This window comes from Odontesthes bonariensis, chromosome 19 (assembly GCF_027942865.1).
Source record: "Odontesthes bonariensis isolate fOdoBon6 chromosome 19, fOdoBon6.hap1, whole genome shotgun sequence".
Classification (NCBI taxonomy): Eukaryota; Metazoa; Chordata; class Actinopteri; order Atheriniformes; family Atherinopsidae; genus Odontesthes; species Odontesthes bonariensis.
The window spans coordinates 30221222-30238652 of record NC_134524.1 but is presented as its reverse complement, the minus strand read 5'-3'; the positions used below and the strand labels follow the sequence as shown (position 1 = coordinate 30238652).

The 17431-nt window shown below is 37.8% G+C and overlaps 1 protein-coding gene across 5 annotated transcripts in view; it reads left to right on the top strand.

Moving 5' to 3' along the window:
- Positions 1-2001: 2001 nt before the first annotated feature.
- ehbp1l1a (EH domain binding protein 1-like 1a) overlaps positions 2002-17431 on the top strand; it is an 85218-nt gene continuing 69788 nt past the window's right edge. Inside the window, exons 1-4 of one of the 5 annotated variants that reach the window (XM_075450678.1) lie at positions 2002-2338; positions 11540-11597; positions 12303-12398; positions 13008-13061. In XM_075450678.1, coding sequence (XP_075306793.1) covers positions 2235-2338; positions 11540-11597; positions 12303-12398; positions 13008-13061 — 312 coding nt within the window. In that variant the 5' untranslated portion in view covers positions 2002-2234. The remainder of the gene's footprint in view (positions 2339-11539; positions 11598-12302; positions 12399-13007; positions 13062-17431) is intronic. The other 4 variants (XM_075450679.1, XM_075450680.1, XM_075450681.1 and 1 more) reach the window with 4 other exon arrangements.

Below are 17431 nucleotides of genomic sequence, written 5' to 3'. Positions count from 1 at the left end.
ACTTAAACTATGGCAAGACTTATATTATATTTACAAACATTATGATCTACTTTTTTATAGTAGATAAAAGCAGGACACACTTTGCTGCTTTTTGGATTTGATAAAGTAAGAAAACATAAAATGAAAAAAAATATATAATTCAAATCAGGAAAGTTCTAGAACATAATGAACCCTGTATGAAAATTTAAATATTTACTTTAGATGAGATGTTGTGAACCGGTTGTTTATCTGTCTCTCTGTGTTCTCAGAAGCTACATTATATTCACAACTGCTCTGTGTGACAAGGATAGATTATAAATAGACTGAGTGCTAAACTGGAAAAGTCCCTGATGGTCAGATGGGACTCATGACAGGGGAAATGTTCCTTGACAGGCTCAGAGGTAATTTGTATTTTTGCAGTCAGTCCTTGATAATACCCGTCAACACATCTTATCAACTGCTGTTTGGCTCCACTAAAGACTATTTGTGTGTAGCTCTAAATCCTCCATATTACAGTCCTCCCTGTCTTTGACAATTCATAGTAACAATCTGATTACAACAAAGGAAAATTGTTAATTTCAATAATTCACAAATATGTACAAGTAAATTATGTATGTGTACATAGTACTGATGTAATTAAATTACTGTAATAATAATCCGAAGACAAATCAAACAGTCTACTAACCTGTGGTATTTACCTATTTATATCTATTACAGATCAATCATCATTAATTTCATATTTTTTTTAGTTTAGCTTTAGCATCACCCTTTAATAACATCCTATATTTCTTAATTATCCTACAAATGGAAGGTGTGATTTGTAAAGCTTATCGAAACAAAATCAAGTCAGTCGTAATAAACTGGGATGACACAGGAAGTGCCGATATTAAAAAAAAAACAACATGGTCAGATGGTAGCAATCGAAGTTAAAACCAAATGTTCCAAACTTTAAGTTTCCTGGTTTATCAGTGACCGGTTGACTAGTGTTTTTCTCTCTTTGTTTCTTTGACCCTTTGATGGACCAGCAACATGTCCAGAATGCATTCTTTTTCTCTCCACATCCCTGCACTGCATAAAACAGTTATAGACAAAATGGATGGTTAGTTTCTTAGCAAATGTTCAAACCTTCCTTCATGTCCAAGTAAACTGCTGTGTTCTTAATACATTGCTATTAATAGTAATAAATAATTAATTCCAGACTATCTTAAATACAACAGACTTTTGGTACAGGCAACCTAATATTTGATTATTTGTGCCTGTTTCTGGTTTTGATTAGAACTGACAGTAGTGATGCTGTGGATTCATGGTGTAAAGTTGAAAAACAATTATACTTTCTTTGATGCAGCCATAATTAATACGTGTTGCCCTAATTTAAAGCTGTAAATCTGTTTGAATTACTGTTGGAATTTCTTCCCCTTTTTGAAACCTTTTGAAAGGTAATATTCACAGTGACTTGCTTGAGTTGCACTCCGTGCTGTGCCCAAATCCCCCCCTAAGTAACATACCTTATTAGCTCAATATATTAACCCAGGTGTTTGCCCTGACACAGGGGGGATTTTAGGATCTGGTCTTTAGGGCTGCCCAGCCCCCAGTGCACACAGAGGCACATTATTTCTCACTAATTGAGGCGAACTAGTACATTTATAAATTTTGGAGCCGTATTAGTTTTGCTTTGAGTAGTGTTTTCCCCTACAACATTCAATTTTGACCTCTTCACTTCAAAAGCCTGTGGCTTGACAGGGATAACAGAGAACCTGAGACAAATATTGAAGATAACTCAACATTTATTTTGGGAGTTAACAGTTAAAAACAAAAACAAATGCTAGAAAATAAATAAAATGGTCACTAAAATAATGCTTCCTTGAGCAAAAAAAAAAAAAAGTGTTTTTGCATAATATAATATTTTAAAATGTGCTGAACCAGGGGGTGCCTAGCTATCTCACGGTGGTGCCTTGGCACCACTAAAAATACCCTAGACTCGCCCCTGCCCTGACATCTTTGGCAAACTGTATTCAACCAGGACCTTATTTTGAAAGTCATAGTCATATGTGTTCCAGTTCGTCCAAGTTAGCTTGCTGTTAGCTCTTACTTGTTTGAAGCGTGTGTTTGTTTTGTAGCCTGGAGTGGACGCCGGCGAGACGTTGTCATCATTTCAACCTGATGAAGTCAAACAGTTGGACATAGGAGCGCGTACCCACATCTTCTCAGTTTTTATGTCGGTTTGTCGTGTCTTTGCAAAAACTATCTGATGAGCCATGACTTCGGTGTGGAAGCGGCTCCAGCGGGTCGGCAAGAAAGCGTCTAAATTCCAATTTTCTGCTTCCTTTCAAGAACTGATCCTAGAATGCAGAAATAAGTGGTAAGTGCATTTTTATAACACACACCTATCGGTACATTATTTACGGCGACCGTGGCACTCCGGTATGTTGTGTTCTGTAAGACTGGTTAAAGGTACTGAATGCCAAACCCCATCTGAAACACAAACATGTTCTATTTGACAGATATACGTCAGAGAGCACCGTGGCAATTGAGGGCTCAAATGTAGCCTGTTAATTTTACAGCAGAGTTTATACTAATCAAATACGAGTTTTAGAGCTTAAGCTCAGCGTTCACTCCATCATTCATCACGTTTAGGTCTAAGTAGGTTAGGTTAGGTTAGGTTAACTTTATTCATCATACCCGAAGTTAAAAGAGTTGGCTGGTTTGAGTTAACGCTCCGAAATTGTGGAATATTTCGAAACCGTAACAATGACTTAATTAGGGTTTGATATCTTTAGGCTACTTTCATGACTACTTGTATGATTCGAAGTGCTTCTAACAGCAGAATTATGCAAGCTTTAGTAAGTAGTTGTGCGTAAAGATGCGTGGTTAGAAAGACGCATTTATATTTAGAGGTAATCGAAATTATGTTGACGCTCCTTGACAAAAAACCATGATTCCTACAGAGAGAACACACCTTATTACTTCCGCATTTGTTTTCTTAATATTGAGTCAGTGTAGCGTCAGCAGTTGCCATCTTCTGAACAAGATTACCCAGAAATGCTAAAAAGCTTGTGAGAACGACTGATTATTTACATATTTACCTTTTAGTTTGGGTCTATGTTTTCTCCGAGTACTGGTGTGACAAAGACACAATTCTTTTAAGTTTTTATGCATTTCTTTTTTGTGCTTTAATTTAGATAGAAGTGCAGTTTAATTATAATATCTGCCAACTGACTCATAGCTAGGTTGAGGGAGCCCTTTGTTGATAAGAACCTATGTCAGTGGTAATGTAGATGTAGAAGAGTCAGGCTCCATTAATTTATTTAGCTAATTTAGGTTTTAAAGAAAAACAACTACATATTAGTCAATCGTTGCCATTCATTAGTAAATACAATGTACAAGTAAAGTACACTGCACCTACGTTGTGCTTTTCATCCTTATCTAGATTCTATAGAGCGCTTTACAATGCAGTATACACACACACACACACACACACACACACACACACACACACACACACACACACACACACATATTTCTAAATACATGTAGATGACATAGAAGAATGATTAGAGATTAAAAACACAAATAAACTACTATCCAAACTATATAGACTATTACTAAACCAAGACACAACCATATCACTTCCCATACAAAGATGGGAAAATTACCTACTGGTCAGTCCCAATGCCGATCACAAATCTGCAGGAACACCTTCACAATGTCAAACAATACAAATATACAGCTAATACAGTACAAAATCATCCACAGAACTCACCTCACCACACATAAAATACTTAAAATGGGACTCATAAACACAGACATTTGCTCATCATGTACACTAAACACTGTAGATAATTACTATCATGCCACGTGGCTCTGACCCCAGTGCAAACCTTCTGGGAGGAGGACATTGAAAAAATGTCAGATCTCTTGGGATGCAGCCTTCCATTTTCCCCCTCACTCTATTTACTTGGAGACCTCACAGTAATTGAGTAATTAGTTCGTTCTTACAAAGAACTAATGTCATTTTTTGTTTAGTCATGTATTTTGTTTAATTTAAACCAACAAACCTGCAAAATGTAAAAAAAAAAGGACTGTTCTGTTTGGACACACAAGAAAAAATAGTGCCATGTTTTTATTGTGCAGCATATGTTTTTTCCTGAAATATGGTTATATGTGTGGAAGCATTAAAGTTTTCAGTTTTAACTGAATATATTGTCTACGTTTCAGTACTTAATTCACTGTCTTGGGGTTAAATTGGCATAGAATGCTTAAAACTGAATTCTCAAAGATTAAAAACTGGAAAAAAAAACGAATGTGGGAAAAATTAAACTGCAATTTAGGAAAAAATGAAACAGATTTTATAGCGCCCTACAAATGTTGTGAAACTTCACAGAGACTAAATACTGTGGGGAGAGTGATTGGTGAACGAGTACAGCTAAGGTGAAGTGAAACACAGGTGAGACAGAGGAGTTAATGAGCAGGCAGGAGGGAACTGAGGAAAAAAAGGGAGGAAGTGACAAAACCGACAAAACCGAAAAAACACAAAAGACACAGATCATGACATGTGGATCCGACTATTCAGGTGTTTCAGCTTTCACCTTACAGTTTCTGAGCCACATGCACCAATAGCTCCTGGGTGCGAAATCTAGAAACCTGTCATGTCTGTGCTGTGTTTCTCACCGGGCGCGGGTTTTGCCTCTGGTCTACGGTAAAAACGATTTGGGGCTGGAGCCTATCCCAGCTGTCATTGGGTAAGAGGCGGGGTACACCCTGGACAGGTCGCCAGTCCATCACAGGAGTTAGGCAAATAGAAACATTAATTCACTGAGTTAATGAGCTCTTAAATTATTGACATTGCTGACACACTCAATCTGTTTATTACATGGCTGATCACATAAACAATCCAAGAAACCCAGAAAAAAAGTTTTCTGAAGACATTCGGCTTTTCCTCAGACATGGATAAGATGACTGATTTTGTTTCTGTTCAAAAATTTGAGAAACATTATCTCTCCTTATGAAGGATTTTCAGAGAGCTATTCTGATATCCTGATGATAAGGCTTTACAGTAGTGTGATAAATGCAAAGACTTTTGTAAATCCCTTTCACTCAGGGTGTTCTTATTTTTGACAGTTTTATACAGATGAAAGAAGGTGGCCATACAAACTTGTCTTCTGTGTGAATCAACGGGCATATGCTGTTTAAAAATAATTCCAAGGTTCCTCACAATAGTCCTGAAGGCCAAGGTTGTGTTCTCAAGATTGTCGAGAATGTGATGTTTCTGAGGAGTTAAAGAACAAAAACAGTAACTTCAGCTTGCCTGTTATCGTAGAAAATATCTGAATGTCATCTGCATAACAATGAAAATTTATTCCATGTTGCCCCACAATACACAGAACCCTGTGTGAACCCACCAGTGTTGGTCAAGTTAGTTGGAAATAGTAAGTAGTTACTGATTACTTCTCGTAGCTTGACACTGCTTTTGGTCGGTATTTTTTCTATGATGCGTCGGAATGATTCAGTCTACAGTGGAAATGGGCAATATAAGTCCTGTCGCTCTTAAGTCTGCCGTCGGGGGTTTTCCTGGTGGAATTGGATGTGGTAGCCGTAGCGGTCATGTCAGTGGGGGGTTCCGGCGGTTTCTCAATGAGTTTCACATTCCTGTGCCGGCTTGCTAGGTGCTTGCTCAGATTTGAGGTGGAATTTTTGGCTGAAGATAAAAATGTTCTTCCCACGCAGAGCGTACAGCGGACGCTGATGAGTCGAACTCAAAGTAATGTCGGTACTTCCAAGCATTAAAGGCTGCATGGTCCTGCTCTGTCCCACGCTCCATGTTATCTCTTGTCGCTCTACACACTGACGTTGCACTGCTCATACGTGATTGTCATGAGACACTCTGACAAACAAAATCACGGTTTAGTAACGCAGTAACGCAGCCTGCTTGCGGGAAATTAACAGTAATCTAATGACTGTTTTTGCAATTGTAATCCCTTACTTTACTTGTTACTTGAGAAAAGTAATCGGATTACAGCAATGCGTTACTTCTACCGCCCATCACTGTCCATGACTAACTCTGCTTTGTACTAAACATTTACATCAACAAACTTGAATCTATCTGATAAGTATGACCTAAACTAACCAGTTTATTGTAAAGCCAGTGTTTGTAATGAAATGTTGTGATCAGTAATGCTAAATGTAGGTACGAGTCCATTCTTTGAAGCCATGCTAAGTTCCTGCAAAACTCCTGTAATCTCTTCCTTCTGGAAGTGATGCACTTTGCATCACTTTTGTATTTATCTCTTACAGTGCAGTAAATACAGCAGAACGTATTCCTCCATGTATAAACACATTGTGCTTATAGAAATTCTTCCGATTAACGTACCTGTGCACTTGTTTGAGTACTAGAGTCTTGGACCCTAGTATTCTTCAAACTAAAGAAAATGAGCACTTTGATGAAATGCAGATGTCAGATCTTATATAGTTCTGAAATGTGTATTGTCTTGAAAAGATTAGCTCTGACTTTTATATACGACAAATAGTCTAGCAGGTGCAGGATTTCTGTTAAGCCTCTGTGAATCTCAGGGTGACGTGTTGTCTCTTTTTGTTTTCTATTTCTCTCTTTCACTCTCACTCTTCACTCATAACCTTGTCTCATCAACTCACACTTGTTCAGACAAATAAGACTTGTGGATTTGTGTATCCAAACATCACCAAACTATTTATGGGTTGCTGAACTAATGGTATAGGCATTAGTAAGTTACACATTTTCCTGTTTGCTTATACAAAAGGCTCGCTGAAAAGTGCAAGGAAGTTTTGTTCATAGATTTTCAGTCCCCATGTTGCCCTCCTTAGCTCTCTGCGGTTAGCAGCATTGATTGTGCGATTGTGCTTTCTACTTAATACTTACAATTTGAATATGTGTTGACATAAAGTCAAGGAAAAATCCTTAACAGTTACATTTCTAGGATGTTATGCCATCAAATCTTGCCAAATGACTGTTTTAAAAAAATCAGGGATTCTGTCTTTGGTGAAATTTCAAAGGTCCTTCTGGCAAAAGCTGGTTTGAGGCTGGCAGAAGGTACATTTAAATTGTTTGTTTTTGTCATTTTTGTCATTGTAAAGTTGTTAGCATCATAATATGTTCTATCAAAAGACAACCGAGTATAATTGCCAGTATAAACGGCTGTTAGGTAGCCAACTATTAGCACTATCAATATAGCTATTTAACACTAATGTCAGTTTTTCAGCTGTTATGAGTGTAGGCTGTAATTGCTGGTGAGACATATGCCTTAATATATGCCCTCTTGGTAGGACTGTTCCATTATGTTTTTTCCAAATACAAGGTAGGAGTCTAACTTAACTAAAAATGGTGTGACTTGGAAGGTTGAATTTTACCAAGGAAGCATAATTAACTTTGAGAAGCACCTTGCATTATGGCCATTCAGTCATTGTGTTTCTATAGGAATTTCGAAAAATGATTCTGGTTTATTGCAACTTGGATCCTATATTTGTAGTTTTAACAGCTGCAAGCTGGATGGGATCCATTTAACACACTGTGCAATTTCTTTTGGGTTGTCAATGCAAAATGGCGGAAGTTGCTGGAGGATACAGCGCAGTCTCAGTCAATGTGGCATGGTTGAAGTTTAGCACAAAGCATGTTAGTGCATGTTTAGCAAAGTCTTTTTTTCTTACCATTGGTCAAAGTTAAAGAGTGACCATGGTCATCTGTAATGAATATACCCAGAAGCACAATATATAAATGGAAATAATCATTACCCTATCAGTTTTTCATGAATTATTTTTGCACATGGATCACATGCTTATGGACAATACATGCTTGAACTTCAGATTGATGCAGAGCCTGTGTTGTAGCTGCTTTTGCATTCAGGAGATGACATAAAAAATGTTGCCTCTGTCAGCTCATGGGGAAGTCACATAACCAGTCAAAAACAACAGACTTTCTCCTCCATTTCACTTCTGTAGAAAAAATGTTATTATAATGTTCTTTTAAACATACCAAACCTGTGTGGGGCATGGGGGAAGTTACCTTGACCTGACTATGCTCCTGCTACAATCGTCTGTGAGCAATGACACAAATGCAAAATGTTTGATTAGAACAGCCATACCTAAAGCCACATTTAGAATCACCAATTAGAATGCACTTTTTTTGGACGGCTGGAGAAGGCCACACTGGCACAGGGAGAACATGTGAACTCCTCAAAGAAAGGCCACATCCTTTCCACCAGGAACCTTCTTGCAGTGTGGCAACAGTACTAAAAACCACACCATCATGCAGCCTGTTGCCGATCTAAAGAATGTTAAACAATGTTAAAAAACAACACGACTAGATTGGTATAAGAATATGATTTTACTCTGTAGTTTTACTTTAATACACAATACAAGGAACAACCCAAGAGAAAATTTGAAGCTCAGTGAAAGTTGACAAGATGAATAGGAACTTTTCTCAAATAACTAATTTATCAAAGGATATCAAAATAAAGATACAATGTTTATTAAAAGAGACAAAAAGGAATAGGAGAAACTCATCACCTTATAGTGAGAGGGTTCTTCACGTGTATGCTTGGGTTCTCTCCAGGTACTCTGGCTTCTTCCCACTATCCAAAGACATGGATGTAAGGTTGATTGCTTACTCTAAATTGACCCTAGGAGTGTGAACATGCATGGTTGTTTGTGTCGTTTGTCTCTATGTGGCCCTGTGACTGGTGACCCGTCCAGGGTGTACCCTGCCTCTCACCCAATGACAGCTGGGATAGGCTCCAGCGCCCCCTGTGACCTAAGTGGGTATAGAAAATGTAACAGATATGGTGCCCAGCACACAGTATCCACCAAGTATCCACAGTTATAGCAAACCATTGTGAAGGAAACATATTTAATCTGCTCTGACTACTTACATACATATATCTGACAGTGGGTAGCTGCAGACAAATAGTCGGGTTAACAGTACCTTACAAACTTACTAAACACTTTCAATGAAGGAAAATATGAACTAAAATACAACTACTTGGACATGGTTGAACACAGCCCCCACTGGAGTCAAACCAGCAACATTCCGATTGGTGGGCAACTGCTCTTCCTCCTGAGCTACAGCCACCCCTTCACAATATTTTTGTTCTAAAAATAAAGCTTCTACACTTCTTTCTTTCTATAAAGTACTGTGTCTTTGACCACTATCATGTTTACTGTTCTATTTCAGTCTTTTTTAATGCAGACAGAAAATAACTCTCCCCTGTTCTCTATGAGTGCACCCATAATTACTGGACTCATTGGGCCTCATTCAAGAACACGCCACGTCAGATTCCACAAACGCTCTTAACTTTGGAAAAGTGTGTAAACGACCTGCTCAAATGATGAATGCCACCCGTGCGTATTTAATAGGAGGATAGTAAATTTGCATACTCCACGCCCAAAATAATACCATATAAGTCTATGCTTCTTCTCTCCTGTGACAGGAAGTGTTGAATGTTGAGTCATGAGAATGGCATCAAGGCGCAAAAAGAACAACTTTAGAGGCTCTGAGATTGAAGTTCTGCTTTCAGAGATCCAAAAAAGGAAAATCTGTCAATTTTAACGGTGTCAGCAGTGGAATTACAGGACCTGCTAAAGCGAAGAAATGGGAAGTTATTACGAGCGCTGTTGATTCCGTGTCACCTGTAGTTTGTAATGTCACCGAAATAAAGAAGAAATGGTTTGATATGAATGTGGCTTAAAAAAGACGTCTCGCTCGTTCCAAACATGACTTGTGATGGGATTGTGTCAATATGATTGATCAGTGCACATAAGGGAAATGTAAATATTTGGGAATAACACTTACAGTAATATATTTTTTTCGGTCATTAAGGCGAGTGGAAGTGTGAGCTTGGCTTGCTGTTTGCACTTGTATCGGCTATATGTCTATATGCTTATCTACATGCTTCAAGAGTTATTGACTGAAATTTGTATCCAGTTTATTGAAGCTAGAAGATGTTACACTGATCGCATTTAAGACATTACTATGCAGAAGAGAGGGGAAGAGTGGAGTTGCAAGAATTGCAAGGGAAATAGCTGTAGTCAGTTTTAAAAGCAAGAGTTGCAATGAATCTGACGTATTTTGACCAAAACCTGTTACAGATATTTTATTACAGATATCAATTTTGCCAGCACAATATGCCTCCCTTTAGCTCCCTTAAGCTTACTTCAAATCAAATATTACCCCCTGCAATAAAATAAAACAACACTTTGGTGTTTTTTCAATTGTCAACTCATTGCAAAACATTTATATAAGTATTTACACAAGTATAAATCACAGAGAACCACACGTTTTGTGTTCTTGCTGTTAGTCAAATTCACTTAAACTCTGCTTCTGTGGCCAACTCATTCAAACGTTGTCCATAAAACTGAGGAATGGCAAATGTTCCTTCGCATTGTGGTATTGGATACCTCCTACTACACAAATGATTTATTTGGGCTTTAGTTAACTTTATTAACAGTAGAAAGATAGGAAAGTGGACAGAGAAAGGGACATAATATGCAGCCAAGGGTAACTGATTGGGATTCTAACCCAGACCAGCTACTACAAGGACTTTCAGTCTCTATACACAAGGTACCTATTTAACCAGTTGAGTTATCCAGTGCCCAGAGGAAGTATTGAATTCCATTGTCATTTGGTTTCAGTGCCTTCTGCTGGCTGATGAGTAGATTCCTTATTTACAAATGCAAATATAGATGCACTGGCCAGTGCATCTGTCCCTGTATAGTTTGCCTCTCATGTCTATAGTTTTTAGAGTCAAGAAAACTATTTTCCCTGCAGGTGTCTCATTCAAGAGAGATGACATTCACCATATAACTATTTTCTTTTAGCATTGCCATTGGGGCTTGTCCAGTTTCTTTGGTCCAAACTGAAATACTCAATCTTGTAAAAATGTATGATCATCAGAGGATAAAGCATGCTAAATTTGGCGCTCCCATGACTATAGCATTGTCTGATAGAGCAGCTTGCATCTCTGTAGACCCCCCGAGTGCCTATCACACTGTGTTTACTTGTATGTATTTTAAATGTCCAGTTTTTTAAGATTTTAGTAAAAATTCACAGCATTTTTTTTGTGATATTATTGTGGCAACATAAATGGTATGAAAACAGCTTCTCTCTTACAAAAATCATCAGTGATAATACAAAGTAAATTATGTTAAATCATAAATTATACTTAACCATCAGATGTATAGATAGCATCTAAGTTAAAAAAATAAATTTGATTTATATTTTGATTTTATTGTGCAGGATGGGGAATGGTATGTGTATGAGGAATATTTTTTTTTATTTGAATGATGTTGACATTGGTTTTGATTTTACTTTAGTGCTTTATTTAAACACACAGAAGGTCAACAATTAAACTAGAAGTGAAACAAAAACATCCATTCAGACCCATTTGCTTGTGTATCAAGTTATATGTGGAAATATTTTGAGTGTATGTTACATTCGTGCTAGGGCACCATTCGTAGTGATTAAAATCGCTCCACTTAAATGAAATGTATGTATAAAACACTAAAATGCTCTTGTGCTGTGTGCTCTTTTACTCAGGCAACCAGACAAACTGAGAGTTGTGTGGATCAGAAGAAATAGACACCACAGCACAAAGGTAATAATAGGAAAAACAAATGAAATTGCACTTGCTCAAATGTCAGTCCGTGCGAGACCAAGCACTCTCCCTCCCTACCTTTAACCTGTGCCTGTGCATGCATGACTCACATTGGATAGTAACTCATAACAAGCAGTGACAGTCCTCAAAGGTCTCCAAAATCCAGTTGTAGCAACTTGTTTGCAAGTTCAGACTTAATCTCTTTGGGATATATGATTAGTGTTCACTAAGTAAAAAGTGGAGATGGACTGAGCCAAATAAGGTGTGTAGCTCCATGCAAACTTACATGTGTTTTTTTTTTTTTTACAAATGATTTGCATAAAGAACTTCATGTGGTATTGGCATAACTTCTGAATGAGCATGCCTGCTATTGCAAAAATATTTCATTTGGGAATCATGGCTAAGCTGAAATAAAATTGTAGCATGAATAATGTTCTGCAGAAAACTATTTTACATGTAAATTGTGCGCCCTGTGATGGACTGGTGACCTGTCCAGCGTGTTCCCTGCCTCTCGCCCAACGACAGCTGGGATAGGCACCAGCCGCCCCCCCCCCCCAGCCCCCGACCCTGTTTTGGTTTAAGCGGGTATAGAAAATGGATGGATGGATGTAAATTGTGCTTTGCATGAACTAAATACCTGTCCATGCGAAGGTCATTTAGTAATGTTGAAGCTGAATCCCTTGCTTCTGTTCTCTTTTCCCTCAGCTCCACAGCTGGCAGCCAGGGATTAAGAACCCCTACAGAGGGATGGTGCTTTGGCAGGTTCCAGAGAGTTTAAGCATCACTGTCACACTCTTCAAGGTATGAAGTTAAGTCTGTAAGTGGCTGTGACCAGTGGTTAAATTGGGCCAGGGCTTTCCAAGTATCAGTCCTGGTACATATGCTTTGTTGTAGTCATGCAACACTCAAACTTGGTCCCTTCTGCCAGACTGCGAGTAGACTCTTCTAGTCTACAGAGTTCACAGCACAAGTTGCAGAATAAAGCTGTAAAATAGAGAAATAAGATCTTATTTCCCTATCGATTCACTAAAGTTACATTTTAAAGCACATAAAAACAAATCTACATCTCTGTATATCTCCACACACTCCCCTTTCTCCGGTAATGGTTTTACTGAGTAACTTGATTGACTGTAACTTGAATGATTCCAAAAACTTGTTATTTGTAACACATATGAGACAGACAGCTTGATAGCTGAGTGATAGGTTTTCGTTTCAGGAATAGGCAAACTGCTGATGTCTATCTTTAATAAATGTGTAGACTATTGTTATCATCTGTGCACACTGCCAGTGCACAAATAATCAACCAGATATATCTGGTTGATTATTTGAACTGCTTTCGGGAAATATATTTAATCTGAATGGACGAGATAGTATTGCTAAGGCATGACACAGTTATTTGTTCACTAACAGGAACCTGCTGCAGAAGAGTTTGATGACAAGGACTGGACTTTTGTCATTGAAAATGTAAGTTTTTTATTTGTGTTCTCCTTTGTTGTAGTTTAATTTGTTTAATTTACCATTGAGTGGAAACCTTAGATGGACAATATACGACTTTGAGTAAATTCATGGTGACCAAATGCCTGATATGCTACATGTAATTTCCCTGCTGGCAAAACCACTTCAACATACCAAGGCAAGGCCTGAACTCTGGTACACTGGGCTATTTTGTACTAAAATGCTCTTCAAAGATTGTGTACTGCGAAAGCCTATCAATGGTTCCTTATTGGTGACCAATTCAACCAAAGTTAAGATTATCAATAAACTTTGGTTCAGTCCTAAAACAAGCCAACAGCATGTTACCTAGTGGCAATGATGATATGAGTAAATCCATCCCTAAGTTGAAAGACAACCAAATTGGAAAGGGAACTCCCACAGCAAGGATTATCAACAGTGTATGTCTTTTTATTGAGAATTTCTTCTTAAATAAAGAAACGATAAAAATGGTTACAGATGAATCATACACATTGGGTAACTAACCAATACACTTAAACCAAATTGTAGAAAGACTGAAAATATATTTCCATACATAAAACAATCCCTTCAAAATAATTCCATTCATTCCCACCCAGGTCCTTGCCCTGACATGAGGGAGTAGTACACATAAATAAAAGTGAATGCACATGAGTTATTATCTTATACATTTTGAAATACATCATGGAAAGGATCCCATATGTTTTGAAATGTCACAGTATAATGTTGAAGTGAGTGTCTTTATTTTTTCCAGTTTTAAACATGACATGAGGTCATATAACCACTGTTTGTGAATGGGAGGGGCAGCGTCCACCGATGCCGAAGAGAGCCAGTAGGGGGTTAGGTCCTAGGGTGACATTGAAAATCTTGGACAGGGTTTAAAAAACCTCCCTCCAGAAATGACCATGGCTAGCACAAGACCAGTACATATGAATCAGTGAGGCCTAAACAGTTTTGCATTTGTCACAGTATGGAGTGATTTCAGAATAAATATGAGATCATTTGGATTCTAAGAAGTGGGCTCTATATACCACTTTAAACTGAATTAGACAGTGACGGGCACATATTAATGATGTGTTGACAAGTTTAAGTATAGAAGCCCATGTTTCATCTAAAATGGTCAAGTTTAAGTCTCCTCCCATAAAGTTTTGAGTTTGGATGAAGAGGTCTGTGTCAAGTTTAACATCTTATTGTAAAACAGAGAAATCAGCCCTCCATGGGTCGGATTCAGTAGTAGGATGGTTTTTAAAAGTGTAGACTCTGATAGAAGAACTGAGCCTGGAAGATTGAATAAAATGTCTGGCTTGTATTTATATGAAAAAGTGTGATGGTGGTAGACTGTATTCATTGTTAAGTTGTTCAAATGAGGCTTGTCTATTGCCTATGAAAAGGTCCTTAAAGCGAGTAAGTCCACTCCTGTACTACTCCAGAAACACACCACCCTGGATAGATGGTTTAAAGAAGCGATTAGATGCAATGGGGGGGGGGGATGTCTGAATATATTATCGTTACTGTGTAGTTCCATAGTCACCCAGTCAGAGCAGTCACTCAGAGTACCAGAACACCAAACATCTTAAGTTAGGGGGGCTTTGCACCCCTACATTTTTTTTATTTTTTATTAAGCCTTGGGAGTTTACCTTGCCATCTGTAAGTTGAGAATACAGAATCCATCTCATCAGAAAATACATTTGGAATTAAAATCTATAATGCCTTGAAAACGTTTAAAATTTTGGTAATATAGTCATTTTAATTGAGTTAATACATCCAGAGGCATAGAAATTGGTGTCCACTGGGTGAGGGACTGCTTCACTTGGTTTTGCAACGTAATCAAATTCTCTTTTAATAAGTTTTTTTTTTTTTTTTTTTTTTAACATTCTTTTTATTGAACATTTTCAAGATTATAACAGTCCAGCACAGTGCATGTACAGATTATTTGAGAAATGTAGCAAATCCAGAATTCAGCCACAGCAATGAACTCAAAAGTCCTTATAAGTCCAGCGTTCAGGCAGTATTCCTCTGAGTTCTCAGGTACTCCAACACTTTGCCAAATTTTGCCGTGAGAAGATCCTTCCGTCCGTTGATACTAAATCTCAGTCCTTCCAGAGAGATATAGTCCGATATCGATGATTTCCACTGATGTATTGAGGGAGATTCGTCTCCCACCCATTTCGTCATAACAACCTTTCGGCCCAACATAAGCAGAAAATGTACAGTGTTTTTGTGTGGTCTTAATGATTCAGGGACACAGCCCAGTAGGCATAGTAATGGGTTAGGCTGTAATTGCTGCTTGATTATCACACTAATCTCAGCACATACAGTTTGCCAGAACCGTTGAATGTTTTCACATTCCCATAGGCAGTGAAATCTTGTCCCTAAAGTAGTCTTGCACTTTGGGCAGTTTGGAGAGGCCCCAGCTGTATATTTACTGTACATATAAGGAGATATACAGACATTCTGTACAATATTATATTGCATTTCTCTGAATCTATTACATATGGATATTTTCATAGGTAGAAGTAAGATCTCCTCCCATACTGCAATGTCCAATGTTGTTTTCAACTGAGTTTCCCATAACTTCCGTAGAAATGCTAGTCGATCTGTATTCAAATGTTGTAGCTTGGAATAAAATTTGGAGACAAAATGACCTTGTTTAAGACTATCTAAAAGAGTCTTTTCTAACATGTTAAATTCATCTGGAAGATTGAGAGTATCCATTTTGGAATGTACATAGTGTCTGACCTGAAGGTATTTGTAAAATTCTTTAGTTTGTAGATTATATGTATCCTTTAAGGACTCAAATGTTTTAAAACTCCCCTTATCCCAGAGATTATAAATATTGTGAATTCCTGCTTCATACCAATTCTGAAAGTTAGAACCAGTGCCCCCTTTGGTTAAATCAGGATTATCAGTTATTGTTGTTAAACAACTTAATTTATGTTTAGTACCAAATAATTTCCGTAAAGTATTCCAAGTACTACCCACATTAGTGATAAGAAAATTGTCTCTCGCCATAATTGGTAGTTCACTCCTGCGTTTATCTAGTAAGTTGATGGGAGAGAACGGTTTGGAGAATGCTGCTTCAATCTCAAACCATGGCGGCTTTAATTGAGCAGTTGCCCATATTGAGATAATTCTGGCTTGCATTGAGATTGTATAGTTTGTAATATTGGGGAGGCCCCATCCTCCTTGTTCTTTTGGTAGTTGTAGAATATCTAATTTAATTTTAGGCTTTCTGCCAGCCCATATAAAGTCAGAAAGAGCTTTATTTATGTCTTTAATGTTGTTTCTCTTCAGAGATATAAAGAGCATAGATAAAGGATAAGTTATTTTTGGGAGGATTATCATCTTAATAAGATTGATTCTGCCAAGAAAGGATACGGGAAGCTTCTTCCAGCCCAACATCTTGTCTTTAATGTGTTCTATCATGGGGTTAACATTTTCAGCATAAAGTTGACTAATTTTAGGTGTTATTTTAACCCCCAGATATGTGAATCCATCCGGTGCCCAGCGAAAGGGTTTTACAAAGTCAGGTTCACATTCATATGAAAAACCGAGGGTCATAATTTCAGATTTTGTAAAATTAACCTTGTATCCAGAAATTTGGCCGAACTCTTTCACACACTTGGATAGTGCAGGTATTGAGTTTGATGGATCTGTTAATGTCATGAGTATATCGTCCGCGTACAATAGAATTTTGTGCTGTGTTGTTCCTATCACCGTTCCTTTGATATCAGAGTTTTGCCGGACAGCAATTGCTAGTGGCTCTATAGCTAAAGAGAACAGCAGAGGTGATAGTGGTGACCCTTGAGCTGTACCTCTGTTAAGCTGAAATTGGGCAGAAATTAGACCATTTGTTGAAACTGAGGCAGTAGGCATTTTATATAAAAGCTGTACCCATCGAACAAAATCTGAATGGAAACCGAATCTTTTCAACACCTCAAGCATATATTTTCGCTCAACACGATCGAATGCTTTCTCGGCATCCATCGTTACTATAGCGCTTGGAGTTTGGTGGAAATTAAGATAGTGAATAATATTAATTAACCGTCTTGTGTTATTTGATGAGGTACGGCCTCTCATAAATCCTGTTTGGTCTGCATTAACTATATCGGTCACCACTCTTTCTAGTCGATTAGCCACTATTTTTGAAAGGATTTTAACATCCACTCCAAGTAGACTTATCGGGCGGTAGGACGTGCACAGCTCTGGGTCTTTCCCTTTTTTGGGGATGACTATGATATGAGCTAAGTACATAGATTTAGGAAGTTCCTTCTCTTCAAAAGATTTGTTGAACACACGTTGTAGTAATTTGTTAATTTTGTGTTTCATCTTTTTATAGAACTGTACACAGAACCCATCAGCCC